Source organism: Hesperophylax consimilis, chromosome 27, assembly GCF_061612785.1.
Source record: "Hesperophylax consimilis isolate HC1 chromosome 27, BYU_Hcon_1.0, whole genome shotgun sequence".
In the NCBI taxonomy this organism is placed as follows: domain Eukaryota; kingdom Metazoa; phylum Arthropoda; class Insecta; order Trichoptera; family Limnephilidae; genus Hesperophylax; species Hesperophylax consimilis.
This window is the reverse complement of record NC_142862.1, coordinates 19,046,799-19,063,827: the sequence shown is the minus strand read 5'-3', so window position 1 is coordinate 19,063,827 and position 17,029 is coordinate 19,046,799. Positions and strand designations below refer to the sequence as shown.

Genomic DNA, 17,029 nt, shown 5'->3' with positions numbered 1-17,029 from the left:
GAATATAGTTTGTAAGGATAATAGTTTCTACAATAATTAATTTATTAATCTCCAATATTAATATTGTCAAGTCAGCCATTTTTGAAGTGTCGTTTATCCTTAGCGCGCCAAATTCAAATTTTAACCCGCCAATCGCCATCTTTATTAAATTTAATTTAATTTTTAATAATGCGGCAATGATCTGCCAAAACAGGACTAATAGATCGTAAAGTGGCAACATCGAGATATTAGTAATTAGGAACTTCCACAGATGATGTTAATAACTTATACTGGAATATTTTTTGGTAGCAAAACTAATCTTAGTTCCTGGTTACTCCGCGGTAGAAATCTCGGCGGTCAGAATACAACAAAATTTCAAAATATTTAAAAATCAGATCAGTTCATTTAAAAAAAGAACTGTTGTTTGAATAGACTAGTAATAACTTTCAGAATGCATTTTTAGGTTGGTATCAAATTAGAGAACTCCAAAGATAAGATGGCGGCAAGGCGGGCAATCGTGTTTTTTTCCATTTTACTTATTTTCTTGTACGGGGAACCAGGATTGGCAGGCTTCGTTGGCGATTTCACACATGGCAGACAGAGCCTTTCCAGCGGTGTCGTAGTCTGGAAAAGATAAATGTTTTAGTTAAGTGGAAATAAATACATATTATTAATGAAAAATGTGTGTTGAAACTATAACATCTTTGGCTGCAACGGAACCCATAACTTCCCGACCCAAAGTCAAATGCGTAGAGCACTACTGTGAGTAATACGCATACGCAATAAAGACCACGACCGAACAGGTGGGAACACGTGTTGCGCTTGTAAATATACATTATAATATTATGTGAAACAATGCGATGTAAATAAAATAATATTATATCTAAAAAGGAGTCAAAATTGTGTAGTAAAATGGTTTTGATATGCCGATGTGTGGATATGTTAAATTAGTTTAGTTCAGTGCTGTTGGTGATTCTCTAGATCAGAAACATAATTAATAATGAGGTTATGATAGTTTCGTGCCGTGTGGGTGTCCCCCTACCCAAATTCTTAGCCAGAATTATTTTTAGAATATTGTTCTATTTGATACATAGTCTTGTATTTAAAATAGTATGAGCGATAAGTCAAGATTATAAACCTAATAAGTGAGGTTAGTTCAGTACCGGAGGGGCGTTTCTTAACCCAAATTAAATGCCCGAAAAATTAATTGAAAATGACCGACGTCAGGCATAAACCTATTAATTTAAGACACGAGATACTAAGACATGATGAGGAAATAAATTACGTCGTGTCACATTTGAAATCGGGTCGCTAACAATAACATTCCTTACGTATATGGCGATAAGGTTTGAATTCCCACTTAACACCAGCCGCCTGTTTTGATTTATTCAAGAAATAAGATCTCGAAAAAGTGTGTCGTATTTTATTTTGTTTAAATTTTTTACGAAAATTTTCTGAAGAACTTAATTTTCCACATTATACCTACAATAAAACCATATTCGAAAATGAGGAGATGTGAAAAATGTGAACTACAAAGCAGTTTATAAGTCTGATACTTTATTTTTTCTGGGTTTAAATTAGTTATACCTACCCGGTAAAGCCAGTGTTATTTTGATGTCAAGAATAGTATGCGTGATGCTAGATCATGATTAGAACCATAATAAGTGAGGTTAAGTGAGGCTTTGTTAGTAAGCCAGTAAAATGGAACGAAAATTAAATGTAAGATCGGAATCACAATAAGTGAGGTTAGGTTAGGTTAGTTTGGTAGGTACCGGAGGGGTTTCCTCGCTTGCCGAAGATGGAACCGTTGAAGGGGGGCTTCCTGTAGGTGGCGTCTCCCCCGGACACCAGGCTCAGCACCACCAGCGCCACCAGCAGGCCGCACACCGCCAGGCTGACAAAGGACTTGTTTACTCCGGACATTTCTGCAACACAACACAACAAATTCATAACTCAAACAACCATATTGAGAACATGAAATAGAGAAGACATAAAATTAGGAACAGTACAAGTGAAGGGAAAATATTGAATCTATATTATATTTCGAGTCGAATTTGCAGCAAAACTTTTTCTTATTTAAGCTTTCGTTTTAGAAAACATCAACTTCAAATTTGGAATTTTTTAGGTCAATAATATGAAAAAAATCTTACTTTTATTTTAAACTATGACAAAGTTCGAAATTCAAAAAGTTTTGTTTTAAACCCCGAAAAATAGAATTGTAAGATTGAATTGGCCATTTCGAAAAAATAAACTTCCCTATTTTCTTGTTTGTACCACTTCTAGTACATTATTTAAAAAATATGACCATATATCTATTATACAATATTTGAAAAAAAAGTTCTTTTTCTTTTTTCTTAGTTGAGGCTAAATAATATATTTTCAAATATTTTTTTGACATTACGAGGGGAGAACCAACTGTTGGGAATCAACAGCAAAGGGCTCGAGAAGGATATGCATAATTCATATCTTTAATCATTATTATTTATTGTAGTAATAATTCATAAAAATGATTTAAATGGAGGTAATTAACAGATTTGAATGTGAATACTCACTGATTTGTGTATTGGGGTTTGTTTGTTTCGTAGAGAAAACCGTTGGACTTGCAAAGACAGTGAACAGATGAGAACTGATACTCTTGGAACAGGGAGCTGACTATTTATACACTCAAATAAGGGAGGTACAGTCACTTGGGAGGGGAGAACATTGCCTCCCCTCCGGATGAGGAGGAAATCCTCCCTGCCTTGTTCACTTGCCTTTTGCGCGCACGAGTCCTTAGACGATATTTTCCTTTTAGGACATACCTCCGTAACGTCTTTAATGGGATGCATAGAATAGTATGTAATATAAACATACAAAGAAATATCCCGAGTTACGTAAGTAATGCGTTCCGTACAGCTTCATATTACTCGAATTGTACGTAGGTCGAATTCATAAAAAATACTATTTATAAATACTTTACTATCCATACTACTATATTTAATTAATATGTAAATGAAATCCTCAGCACGGGAGATCCCAGTGAGGATATGATAGCTATTTGTTACAAAAAGAAGATAATGAAACACTTATTATTATTACTAGCTGATGTGTACCCGGCCTTGCTAGAGGTTATGTTTAGGAGATATAAACAGCCTACAGAAAAGCCAGTCGTAGACTTTTATATCAATATATATTCTAATTAAGATATACAATTCCGTAGTACATTATTTTGATGTATCTCATAAGGTTTAAACAGCATTAGCAATGTAAGCATCCGAAAATATTTTCTTTAAGACTTGATTACAAAACATCGACTTTTCATTACTTTCTATAAATATAATGTGCATGTATTTTTACATTATATTTTCCGAAAAAAGCCTTCAAGCAAAAGCAAGCCTTTCGAAAGAAATTCTCTAAATGATAGTGAAAACTTTATCAAAATCTGTTGCGTAGTTTAGAAGAACTAAGCGTACATACAGACAGACAAATCGACTTAATTTTAGATTAAGTCTATTTGTTAGATTTTTTAGTTAGATTTTTAGATAGATTTTTTTTTCTTTCTAGGTCCCTGCGTAATTACGGAAGCCGAGTGTTACGTATATTAAAAATAAAAAAATAAAATTTCACACTACCTACATCCAGAGATCATTTGCGACCTTAATTTTTTCTTTTCTTTATGCAGTGCCTTATTTATTACAGTCACTGAGCATTTTTCGACCAACATACGTGTCCATGTTGTGGTGGTCGATTATACAATATAAATAATAAATATTAATTATTAATAAATAATTCAGTAATTCCTCTTCAGTTGTTGACAGCGGTGTCAAATAGTGTTTACGGTAGTGTTTTTGAAATCTGCAAGCAAAATACAATCGACACAAGTCAAAAAAGTATCAGTAAAGGTTAAAGTGACTACCGCGCATTTCATGAGCCTATTTTTTACACTCGTAAAAGACATCTGTGTCATTTTTTGTACAAATTAAAAAAATAACATTAAATACTTTAAAGTGATTCCCGGTATTCTACCTAAATATCTACAAACAGTTAATCATCATAAACAATAACATTGTGTGTGATAACAAATACCAAAGTGTTTATGCTACAGACACCAAAAATCGTGCAAAATTCTACGTTTTAACAGTGATTCCACCATATAAAAACTTGAAACAGTGGTTCATATGTGGGTACGTTAATTTAACAACATATTGTTGATTGCCTGCCAACAGGCTTTTTTAATTTTTTTTATAGTGAATACCTCACAAGAGTCCCAACTGCTCCCGTCTGGAGCCAGTGAGACTATGGCATCCCCAATTGGGGGATGTTGTGAGGCTGAAGGTAAGTGGGGAAGGGAAAGAGGAAGGTGGGGAAGTACCTGGCTATTCAGATCTAGTCACTAAACACGGCTAAAGCCATTTGGAGCAACGTTTCAATTCTGAATGGTGGTCTTACACCAGGGCGATACTGGTAGTATCTTCCACTCTGGAACGTGCCGCAAATATACTATATATTATTTTAATTAATTAATTGTGAAATAACACAAATTAATCAAATAAAATTTATTTGCGCACGCCGGGTTCGAACCCGCGACCTTCGGAATGGCAGTCCAATGCGTTACCACTGGACTATGCCGGCCGTCAGTACCAGTCAGCAAGGGTGTTGCGAAAATTGCCAACGAACAGGCGTCAGTACCAGACAACAAGGGTGTTGCGGAAATTGCCAACGAACAGGCGCTAAAATAAATTATACATCCCATCAATTGTATCAATCTCCAATACGAATCAACATTAAAAAAAATCAAAATACATAAACAAACGCAAGTCCTGAAGATGAATTGCCAAGCCTGTTCAGAGCCTACCCTCTCAGACGAGTCCGTTTTTATATGTACACTTTGCAAAGGAACATATCATTTACTCTGTGGTGGGGTAACAGAAAGTTCATACCGTCGCCTCAGCAAGGAGCGACGCACACAGTTAAAATGTTCTAAATGCTTATGTGCTGTGCCCACTATCAAAGCAAGTGGTAGTGCCCTTGTGGACACTGAACTATTTTCCAAGTTGCTCGAGCAAAATACCCAAATTCTCGCCACTTTGGTGGTTATGAGCAAACAATATGAGGACATCTTACATCGTGTCCACGTTCTAGAAGCCACAAACAGCAAACTTGAAAAAAAGAACTCTGACCTTGAAACGAGAATCGACGTCCTAGAAAACCAAATGGAACAAATTGACAGGCAAAATAAGTAAAAAAATGTAGAAATTAGGGGGAACCCCGAAATGAATGGGGAAAACTTAAATAACTACATTTTTAACATAAAAATAACCAACTCCAATAACGAATCCAATAACATCGATGCAGCTTATCGTATCAACCAAAAGTCCAAAAAAGATCAACGCAGGCCAATCGTAGTGAAATTCAAAACCAGCGTTGACCGTGATGATTTCCTGAGAGACATTAAAAACTACAACAAACAAGCCCCGAACCGTGAGGACAAACTTAACACCGACCTTATCGGAATGGCAGGACCAAGTTCGCAAATTTACATCTCGGAACACCTGACTTATCGCGCAAAACATCTATGGTTTCTCGCGAGAAAAGCTACACACGAAAATTGGTTCAAGTTCGCCTGGATAAAGGGAGGACAAGTATATGTCCGCAAAGACAACGGAACACCTGCTATTATTATTAACGAAACAAACAAAAACATTTTGTCTCCCTCAATCAATAACCAATAAACAAAGCTCGTTTAGATATACTCATATAACTTACACTCATATGTTTATACTTTTTCACATAAATCTCTATGAAAAAAAGCCTACGCAAGACAGAAGTGAAACTTCTAGTATTCCTCTCTCTCTATTTTCATTTCATCATCTCTATTTTCTCTCTTAGGTTAGTTTGAAAATTAGAGGTTAAATAATTCAACGACGAAGCATGGATTTGCTTTTTCTAATATTTTCTTATAGATGAATGACGTTCGATTAATGTATAGTTCCAAAAATTTTCAATTTATTCACAAGTATACAATATTACATAAATAACAATATTACAATTAAAAATTACAAAGAAATTACAATGACAATGATGTGTTCATCACCTCTATCTCGTCACTACTCATTTTTAACACTGAAATTCTGTACCAAACCGTATGAACCACAATCAATTACGTATTTCACTCGTATTACACTCACGACGCAGTATACTAACCAAGCAGCTGATGCTTGGCGTGGCGCAGTTCGCTGGTGTCTGAGAGAGAGGAAAGAAGAGAAGAGAGAGAACGTTCGTGAGCGGCTCCCCCACCTCAACAAGCGCATATGGTGAGAGAGGGACAGTGAACGGTGAGCGGTGGTGGGGGTACCCGCATTTTCGTGTCGATCCTGACTCGGTTTTACTCCGTCCCCGAAAATCCATTACGCGCCTAAAGAAGTTTCACTTCAAAAAACACAGAATCAAGAAGTATATGTTGTGTTTTAACATACTCATGCTCTATATTCTTTATATGCTTATGTTATATATTCGCAGCAACTATATATATATACTCTGTATACTTATGATTTTGTTATATATACTTTATATCGTTATGTAAAACATTCACAACAACCAAATCCTTATATCTGTTGTATACTTTACATGCTTATGTTTTCGTTTCATATTCTTTATGTGCTTATGTTTTATAATCTTTATAAGCTCATGTTTTACTTTCTTAATATGATTATACTAACGTATATCTCTTGTATACTAAACTTTATATGCTTATGTTTTCGTTTCATATTCTTTATATGTTTGTGTTTTATAATCTTTATAAGCTCATGTTTTACTTTCTTAATATGATTATACTTTATATTCTTTAAATGCTTAGGTCTTATATTTGCAACAATTATACTTACACTTTATATACCTATTCTTATGCCATATATATATTGTACCTATATGCTTATGTTAAATATTGGCACCAACTAAACACTTATATCTCTCGTATATCTAATATGCTAAAGCTTACGTTTTACATTATTTATATGCTTATGTTTTATCTTCTTTATAACATTATGTCTTATATTATTTATATACCTAAATTCTACATACTTTTCATGCTTATGTTATATATTATTTATAAGCTTATGCTATATATTCGCAACTACTCTTACATAAGACACACGTTTTCTAATTCTGATGAATAATATTATTACAGATAAACTAGATAGCACTTATAATATAACAGAAAAGTATGTAATAATGTCGATGAATGTAACCTTGTTTTCAAAAATATGACAAACTCATTAGTAATTCATTATTATTATGCACTTAAATATTAGGAGCATTTACAAAAACATTAATGAATTATTATGCACCCTTAGTCTTTTAAGAACTGAACTCGACTGTATTGTTCCGACAGAGGCCCACCTTAATACAGTAAATATAGATAATATACCACAATTACCGAACTTCACTTGTATTTCGACGAAAACACACATTAACAAGAATAGTGGCATAGTTATTTACTTTAACCAAAAACACCAAAATATATCTTATAAAGAAATAAACACGACCGTCACGAACTGCGTAGCATTACAATTTAAAATAAATATTCAGATTTATCAAGTTATTGCTGTTTACCGAACCCACGGTTCAAAAACTCAACAATTTAAAGAGAACCTCAAAGAAGTAATTAACAAAACAAAATGTCAAAATACTATAGTGACGGGTGACTTCAATATAAATATAAAATTCAAACAGCGTCGAAAAAATTGATTTACTTAATACGATGGCTGAGCTTAACTTCATTTCACGTATAAACGATTACACTAGAGTTGTGCTCCGACAAAACCCATCATGTTTTGATCATATCTGGACTAAGGCTGACACAACTACCCAATTCACACCTGTCATTTGGAAAACAAACATTACCGATCACTACACGTGTTTTTTTTTAATTCTTCATTTAAAAAAAATATGTCCTTTTCCAAAACTGCATTAAAACAGTATAACATAAAACCTTAAACATACAACTTCTTGAACAAAAATTGAAATTGGAAAAATGGGAAGAAACATTAAACACCGAAGATGCCGAAAAATCTTAAATTATATTCGAAAAAACACTTCGCGAACACATAATAAATGCAACTATACATAAAATCGTTAAACCTAAATCAAAACATAGAAAAATTAAGCCCTGGATCATCCATGGAATAGTTACCTCAATTAGGAATAAAGAAAAACTATTTTATCAAACCCGAAAACAACCTAATGACTTAACTTTATTAGAATTATATAAAAAATACAGAAACAATCTTACAAACTTAATTAAAAAACAAAAGAAAATTACTTCAAGGTAAAAATTGAAGATAGTGGTAAAGATAACAAAAAAGTCTGGGCTACAATTAATAACATTATCGGCGATGGTAATAAAAAAAAACAAATAAATAAAATAACTTATGACAACGAAACAATAGACTCAATAAAAGAACCAACTAAAATTGCAAATATTTTCAACAACTACTTCGCTAAAGTCGGAGAGAAACTAGCCAAAAAAATCGACTCGTTCCAACCTAAAAATACTACCAATACATCCACACAAACTTGCCAAAATATTTTCGAAAAATTTGAAAAATGCACCCAAATAGAAATAGAAAAAAATTATAATGAACCTACGAGTGTCCGCGAGCCCTGGTTTTGATAATATCACAGTAAATGTATTAAAACAAATGAGACAATTAATATCAAAACCAATTGCACATATCATTGATAACAGCATACATCAAAGAATTTACCCAAAAATATATAAAAATACAATAATAACCCCGATTTTCAAATCAGGAATTACATCTGACGTCTCAATTAACTAAACATATCACTTCAAATAAAATTATTAATGATAACCAATTCGGCTTCAGAGAAAATTTTGGTACGCAAGATGTAATCGCAAAAATAACCTCTTTAATATACAGGGTGTATCGGCACGTACCAAAGCAGCAAAGTGCCCATAACATTTTTTACTCCAAATGTGCTAAGGAATAGCTGTTAAAAGTTTGTCGTGTTAGTGCCGATACACCCTGTATAATGCTCTTGACTCGGGAAATAAATGTTTAAGTATATTCATCGATCTAAAAAAAGCCTTTGACAGTATAAGCCACAAGAAGCTAATAAAAAAATTAGAAAATATTGGAATTCAAGGAACAGTTAAAGAATGGTTTAAAAGTTATCTTCATAAAAGACACCAACACCTAAAAATTAGCAATATATTGAGTGAACCCACCTATTCCGAATTTGGAATTCCTCAAGGGACAGTTCTAGGCCCAATATTGTTTATCATTTACGTGAATGAAATGCTTACAGTACCAAAAAATGGAAAAATCATATCTTTCACCGACGACACAGTTTTAATCATAGAAAAAAAAACTTGGGAAGAAGCCTATCAAACTGCGAATGTAGAAATAAACAACTTAAAACAATGGTTGGATGACAACTACCTCTCCTTAAACTCTGACAAAACCTATTTCATGACTTTCACATTATCAGACAAAATGCACCCAACAATAAATTACAATATAACTATCCATAACTCTTGTAATAATTATAATGACAACTGCAATTCACCTAAATGCTCAAAAATCTCAAAAAAAGTAATATTAAATATTTAGACATAATTAAAGATCAACATATTAAATGGACAGAACATATTGCGCAAACTGTAAATAGAATACGTAAACTTTATTACGTATTCCTCAAACTAAGAAATATATTACATAAATCTTTGCTACTAAAAGTTTACTATGCATTAGCCCAATCAGTTCTGCAATACGGAATAATAGGATGGGGAGGAGCGTATAAAACCAACTTAACCCCACTTGAAATAGTGCATAGAAGACTCATCAAAATTATTCTAAAGAAACAATTAGACTATTCAACCCAAAAATTATTCTAAAGAAACAATTAGACTATTCAACCCAAAAATTATTCTAAAGAAACAATTAGACTATTCAACCCAAAAATTATTCGATGAATTCAAATTATTACCACTAAATAAAATTTATCAAAAAAACGCATTACTTCAAATCCGCATAAAGACAAACTAACAATGAAGTCATTTAGCACCAGACCAAGAACCTTAGGACAAATAATAATCGCTAAACTTAATACTACAACAGCCCAACATCATTACACATACTCAGCAATAACTATAGAAATCTCCCAATAGAAATACAATCCGAGAGGAATTATGAAATTTTTAAACAAAAACTCAAAAAACATTTTACTATTAAATAATTTTTAAGTATGTGTTACGATGTGCCAACCTATATTTCCATTATGTACAAAACAAATGCCATCTTATATTTTTCATTATGTATAAAAAAAAATTTTCATTATGTACAAAAAAAAAAAAATTGCAACTTATATTTTCATTATGTATAAAAAAAGTAGTTCTTCATGCATCCAAATTTTAACAACTGATAAGTATGTATAGTACTGTCAATTTGATAGTGCTCCCTCCCTAAACACGAGAATTTCTCAATTAGGGAGGTATTGTTACCACTAATATTATATATATATTGGTTAATTATGTATTATATGTATATTGGTTAATAATAATAAAAAAACATATATCTTAAATATAAAAAGAATATAAATTAAGAGAGTATGACATATGGAAGAATTTAAAAGAAATAAAATAAATATTTAAATGAAAACAAGGAGCACAAATTTTAAAAGAATTTAAGATGTATAAAATTTACAAAAAAAAATCAAAGTAAGTACTACTAAGTAAGGAAATAAGCGAAGAATAAGATATTTTTGCTCCCTGATATTTCATCAAAATGAAAATTCAACACACCTTTAAAAAGTGGTATACAGTCATTAAAAGTGATGAAACAAAAACTAGTTTAAACGTTACTTATGTAACCTATTTAACCTAATTTTTGTTTCTTAACTTTTCATGACTTTATATCACTTTTTGGAGGTGTGTTGAATTGTCATTTTGATGACATACCTGGTCACCCATTTTTACATACCAAAACGCGCGTGTCCTTACGAGTTTCAGTTTATCGGATGTCGGGAGGTGGATTATTTTCCGCCACCAATTTGCATTCATTCATTACCAAAAACAAAAGTGAAATTCAAATAGAATCAATTAATAGTTGATTTAAAATATCTTAATTTCAACTCTGCCACTTACACAAATAATTTTGTTTATCGTGATACTCGAATAAATGCCTAGAGATTTTAAAAATAATATGTAATTATAAAATTAATTATCTTGTTTACTATTCAAATAAAATATAGTATAAATTTTATTTATGTTTTTTAAAAACCTTCAGATAGATTTACCAATAAAAAAACTATTTCATATTAATTCGATTAGTGAATATTATAAATAAAAAATATATAAAAAGAAATAGTCGCCCGAACAGGGACTTGAACCCTGGACCCTTGGATTAAAAGTCCAATGCTCTACCGACTGAGCTATCCGGGCAGATGACCGTTGTGCCAATATTTACCATCTGCTAATACGGTCATTCGATTTTCCATTAGAAAAATATTATTTAGCCCAGGAGTTCCCAAACTTTTTAGCATTAATATTAGTTTTTGTAAGGAAAAAACTACTATGAAAATAGACTGAATGCTGTAGAAATGAGATCCCTGAGGCGTATGTGTGGTAGAACCATATAAGATCGACTGAGAAATGTGGAGACCCTCAAATGGTCCAAGGCGATGTAAGCGTAATGAGTAAGATTAAGAAAGGGACGCTTATATGGTTTGGGCATGTAGAGCGAAAAAGCGAATACAGGAGTGTAAGGAGAGTATATGAAGCAAATGTGAATGGTATCAAAAGTCGGGGACACCCGAGGAAGGTATGGGACCATCAAGTGAATCAGATACTTCAGTCGGGCCATGTCAAGAGTCGGAATAATAGAAGAGTATGTATGAGACGATGTATGAATGTGAATGAGGCAAGAAGTGTGTGCCAAGATCGGGTTGTTTGGCGGTCCGTCCTCTCTGCCTACACCTGCGGGGAAACGGCCTGATGGTTAGTTAGTTTAGTTAGTCAATTTCACTGTCCGATGACGTCACGAAAGTGGTGCCATCTCACATCTCGAGCGGTGAGTTGTGGCGCCGTGAAATGGCATTTTCTTTTCACTCCTGGAATTTTCCGCTTCCAAGGTGAGCTATTTAGCTATAAACTATCCACTTAACATTGAAAAAAATCAACCTGTAGAAAAAAAGGTTTTTTTTACTATTTTTTTTTTTTGCGTTTCTTTATTAATAAAAATTTAAATGATTACATTTTTTTTGTTTCTACAGCCACCATACTAGGCACATCGTATTAATATAATAAGTTAATATTCATCTATTTTAAAATTTAAAAACAAATGGTTTCACTTAGGATTGAACCTTCTCAGGAACTGGAGTCGACAACTCTACTAGCCTCGCCAGATGCCGATCGGGTAGGACCGATCTATTTATTTCATATATTAACTGCTTTCGTATATTGACTGTCGTCCGATTTCAAAAGTTGCTCAAAACACTGCCTGTTTAGCTGCACTCTGTATTTTCCGTTTATTCAGTAAGATTTTAAAAAATCAATTGAAACTCTATGAAGTTAGGAAGATTTAAGTAGGTAGGTTTATTGTAATTATATTTGCTAGTGTTATATATTGAAATTCTGTAAAATACGTAACACGGCGACTCACCGATTAGGAACATCTGATTGAATAACGCCGTTGGCTGGCACGACGATAAGTTTATTGTAATCATTTTGTAAACAGTGTTTCAGGGAAATAGCATTATAAATATGGCTGACCAACAGACGTGGATTTACCGCGCTAATATCGATGTATTAAGAAGCTAGGTATAAATTAAAAAAGGTTAACTTTTATATTAAGTATTTCAACCCGTTAGCGGGAATATAATATCAAACTGGTTATTAAATTAAACATGTTATTAAATGCCTATGATAGCGAAAAAAAAACTGCAAAATTTTCACTTCTTTTTAAAAATGGCGGCAAAACAAAAGAAAATTAAACGACGCCATGTTTTGAAGAAAATTCAATTTCACGGGCGTCGCGTTTTATTTTAATATTCAAAGCGTTACTAGTATTCAGTGTTGCCAGCAGGTTAACCTACCCATAACCTACTATGTTACCTGTTGAATCTCTATTAAATAAAACACTCGTTAGGTTAGGTTAGGTTATGTTAGGTTATGACCTCCGTGACCGTGACCCTCGACTGAATCCGAAGGTCGTGGATTCTAATCCCAACGTGCGCAAATAAATTATATTATTTTTAATGTGTTTTTCGCATGCAATTTAAGTAAAATAATGCATTTAGACATGATAAATAATATCTAGTACCATTTGCGATACGTTCGGTAGTAGATAGGTATTTGGTTAAATAAACACCGTTCCACTCTCAGGTCTTTAAAACCAGGGCGTATTTATAACTGGCTAAACATAGTAAAAAGCAATTTTAAGCAACATTTCGATTCTAAATTAATATTTCGAGAGTGGGTGAATGTGGACAGAAAGACAACACAAGTTTTAAACAGTTAGAAGTTTGGAGTAGTACATCCCTTTAATAGTTTGTGATTGGTTCAATAAGTTGGTCTCAACTTAAGTAATAAATTTTCATCAAGTTAAACCCTTCTAGTAAAACGGTATAGACAGCCCGCCCAGAAAAGTTCATTTAGACACAAGAAGAGGGAGAAGTATTGTTTCCTGGTACTGTAGAAGGTATACAAATTTTACAATACGATATAAAACTCTATTTCATTGTGAACATTATAGTGAATAAGTAATGTAAGTACAGATAAAAATCGCAGAATATGACTTGCTAAGTTAAGCCCACTTCGTCCGTTGTCTGGATTTGAAAAGATTCTTTTTACTAATTCAGGCCTTTGATAGGTCTTAAAGATGAAAGTCGGAGAATTTGTGTGTATTTCCGCTGCTCAATAAAATCCAAATTAATGGAATATTTCTGAAAACTATAAACTGTTTTTGAAAGGTGATGAAATACGCTTTAAAATTTTACTATCAGTTATAAAGATATCATTTATGGAATATTAAAATTTGGAAATCAAACTAAAAAGTTTTAAAAATGGCTCAACTTACATTTTTCCGTCTAAACATTGACTTAAAATTACGGATAAAGAAAAAAACAACAAAAAAATTTACTAGACAAATATATTAAACACATTTTTGCCACCTCACTTTTACGTAGTTTCATATAAAAGTAATTATTGAAAAAAAAATCACAAAGTTCAAAATGTTTTTCTCGAATTGTCGTCGGAACCTTTTGTTTCTTAGAGGTGTAAATTTTACTTATTCTGTGGTTAACTTCCATATTTGAATATGAAGCTTGGGGTTTTCTCTTCATATATCTAACTATGGCGGAAAGGAAAACACAACGATTTATTTGAGACAATGTGACCTGTTCCCAAAAGCGAACAAATTATCTATTATGTCATTACATAATTTAATTTTTTAATCACACGTCCCATTCCCCGTCTCATCAAATAACAATAAAAATCACAAGCTGTTGTAACTAAATTGAAAATATAAAAAATAAAATAGTTTCTTATATCACTTTAAATACAAATCATTTCAAAAGTCTGTTATACAAGATGGCTGCCAGGCAATTTTCGCTCACCCAAGATTTAAAAAAAATCTAAAAGCGCACATTCCGAAACGGTTCCAACTAGCTACAACGTCATTATGACATAGAAAATGCCACTAGCTTACAAGAGGCTGGATTGGCTGGAAACATCTAACGGCGTAACGTAACGCCGCCGAATTCATGGATAAAAACTAACATATTATTTTGGCGGCAAATCGAAAGTGACACATTTAAAATTGTCATGGAAAAATTATTCGTCAACATAAAAATACCTTCATTATTACAATTTTTAATATCACAAAAAAACAGTGAAAACAGCCTCTCGGCATTTGGGAAGTAAAGTTGGTAAATTGCGATAGCCTTTGGACATAAACGTATTACGATAAACAATAACAAAACTCGAACATGGCAACATCATCTTCTCTCTCCCCCGACAGGCCGTGAGAGCATCGTAATCACATTTCCCTTCGTCCGCTTCTAGCACAGATTGGTACAGGGACACACTAAGGACATTTTACTCAGTTTTTATTTTTACTAGCTGTACCCCGCCACGCGTTGCTATGCCTCAGCCTGTCTGTGAAGATAGAGAAACAATAGTGCGTGTTGCTTTTACGTCCAACAGAAAGCGCTGTTTTTTTTTTAAATAGCAAGTTTTTACCTGTCACAGTATAATATAGGTATATAAATATTAAGCTTATGATGATAAGAAACACAAAACTTTTTAATAGCATCAATATCAAGCAATTCTACTTTGCCTACGTACGAAGTCATTTGGAGTTTGCATCTGTTGTTTGGTCTCCATTTTACAAAATCCACATAAACAAAATCGAAGCAATTCAAAACAAATTCCTAAAATACCTTTGTTACAAGTCATTTGTAAGATTTAATAATTATGCAGAGGCAGCATCATACTTTAAAATTGATTCACTGAGTGTACGGAGGCATCACAAGGATGCACTATTCCTGTATAAAGTAGTTAACAATAATATTCAATGCCCAGAGTTGCTAAACAAGATTTCATTCAATGTACCTGCGCGTTCAACACGCTTTTGAGTCCTGTTCAGGGTTGATCAAATGAAAAACGAACTCTAAGCAGAATTTTTGCCTGAACAGACTATGCAATAATTACAATAGCGTATTATCCAAGGTTGATATTTTCAGTTTCGAAGTTATCAAATACAAGAGGTCCATAAAAGAATATTTTCTCTGATGGTTTGTGAATAATGTTTATGTCTTTATTGTTTATATCTCAAGTATGATTTGATTTATATCTACAACCTCTCTCCATGGCTACAAATGTATTGTTTTGTAATTTTTTTGTTTTATATAATCTTTTGTTTTGTATAAATTTTTTAATTCATGTAAACTGTCGATTTACGGAAATTTAATAAATAAATAAAAAAAACACACGCGTATTCGAATGCAACGCTGTGTCAAAATTTACAAAGCAATCGGTAAAAAACTTTCGAAGATTTAAGATTTTGAACAAACGAACATTTACAATTTCATTTATATAGATATATAGATTGGGTGGCTTTGAGTTAGGCGATACCTTGGACATAATAATTAATCATAAGCATAAATAAACCACTCTCATCATAAGTATGTACAATAAGAAAATCATCATTTACAAGTAGGTACCCTTTTCATTAGGTATTTATAAATTATGATGTGCGGCTGACCGTGCAGTCAGCAACCCATCAGCAACCGTTAGCTTGAATCACTGCAACGATTTCTATATTCGAATACGGTGGTAGTTCATTCAAAAGTTTTGTAACTGCTCTCAAATACCGAAGTTTGATGTCCACAGACCAAGTAAGTCCTTCGTCATAACACAAGCAACATTTTCCGCTTACTGTGGCGGTAGTCGATTTTAAAATATTGTCAGGCTCAAACTGTACAGTGTACATTTGATGTAACTTCATTTTGTTAGCTCGTTCGTTCAGTTCTAACTTCAATCAGTATTATATACCGATGGAGGTTAGGCAGTAATATTTATAACACATTTGTCTAATAAATCAGTAATTTTAGTTTAGTGTCTACACGAAAAAACGTAATGTTTGAAAAAATTTGATGTTAATAAAAATAAATGTTTATTTCTAATAATAATATTTGTTGGCGTATTTAAAAGGAATATCCGATGTATTAGGATTTTATTGAAAAGCGGACATACACACAAATTCTCTGACTTTCTGACAACATCTTTACGATATGTAACGGTCAATATGCCAAAGGTTTGAAGAGTTAATTTAGTTAGTCGCGAAAATAGAATTTTCCAGAATGCGGCCCTGCCCTAGCCCGGTTCCTTCATCGGCCGTGCGGTCATTTCGGCGGGAAAAACTGACAGCTAATGTAATCTCACGCGACAAATTGCGCCAGCCGAGCGCTAAAAGGGTTTGCGGGGACAAACTCGATTGCCTGGACTGTTAATATCCAATGCGGGCAGCGAGCACATCCAATATGTCGG

The 17,029-nt window shown here is 32.9% G+C and overlaps 1 protein-coding gene and 1 non-coding gene across 4 annotated transcripts; both read right to left on the bottom strand.

Moving 5' to 3' along the window:
• Nucleotides 1-10: 10 nt before the first annotated feature.
• SIFa (neuropeptide SIFamide) lies at nucleotides 11-5,515 on the bottom strand. 3 transcript variants are annotated; one of them, XM_089648047.1, is made up of 3 exons: nucleotides 5,463-5,515; nucleotides 1,752-1,904; nucleotides 11-603 (listed from the first exon to the last, which is right to left on the bottom strand). In XM_089648047.1, exons 2-3 carry the CDS (start codon nucleotides 1,900-1,902, stop codon nucleotides 512-514), a joined length of 243 nt encoding a protein of 80 aa, XP_089504173.1. In that variant the 5' UTR covers nucleotides 1,903-1,904; nucleotides 5,463-5,515; the 3' UTR covers nucleotides 11-511. The 3 variants fall into 3 exon arrangements, with proteins under 3 accessions (XP_089504173.1, XP_089504174.1, XP_089504172.1); XM_089648048.1 differs by lacking the exon at nucleotides 5,463-5,515 and adding an exon at nucleotides 5,283-5,421; XM_089648046.1 differs by lacking the exon at nucleotides 5,463-5,515 and adding an exon at nucleotides 2,532-2,594.
• A 5,834-nt stretch (nucleotides 5,516-11,349) lies between these two features.
• TRNAK-UUU (transfer RNA lysine (anticodon UUU)) lies at nucleotides 11,350-11,422 on the bottom strand. Its single transcript has one exon. It is a non-coding gene; the product is annotated as a tRNA-Lys (tRNA).
• Between the last annotated feature and the right edge of the window lie 5,607 nt (nucleotides 11,423-17,029).

What these genes read in the sequence shown, in the direction of transcription:
- SIFa (XM_089648047.1), bottom strand. Translation starts at nt 1,902, where the DNA reads ATGTCCGGAGTAAACAAGTCCTTTGTCAGCCTGGCGGTGTGCGGCCTG. An exon ending in CAAGCGAGGAAACCCCTCCG is followed by an intron (nt 604 to 1,751) that starts GTACCTACCAAA and finishes TATCTTTTCCAG; the next exon opens with ACTACGACACCGCTGGAAAG.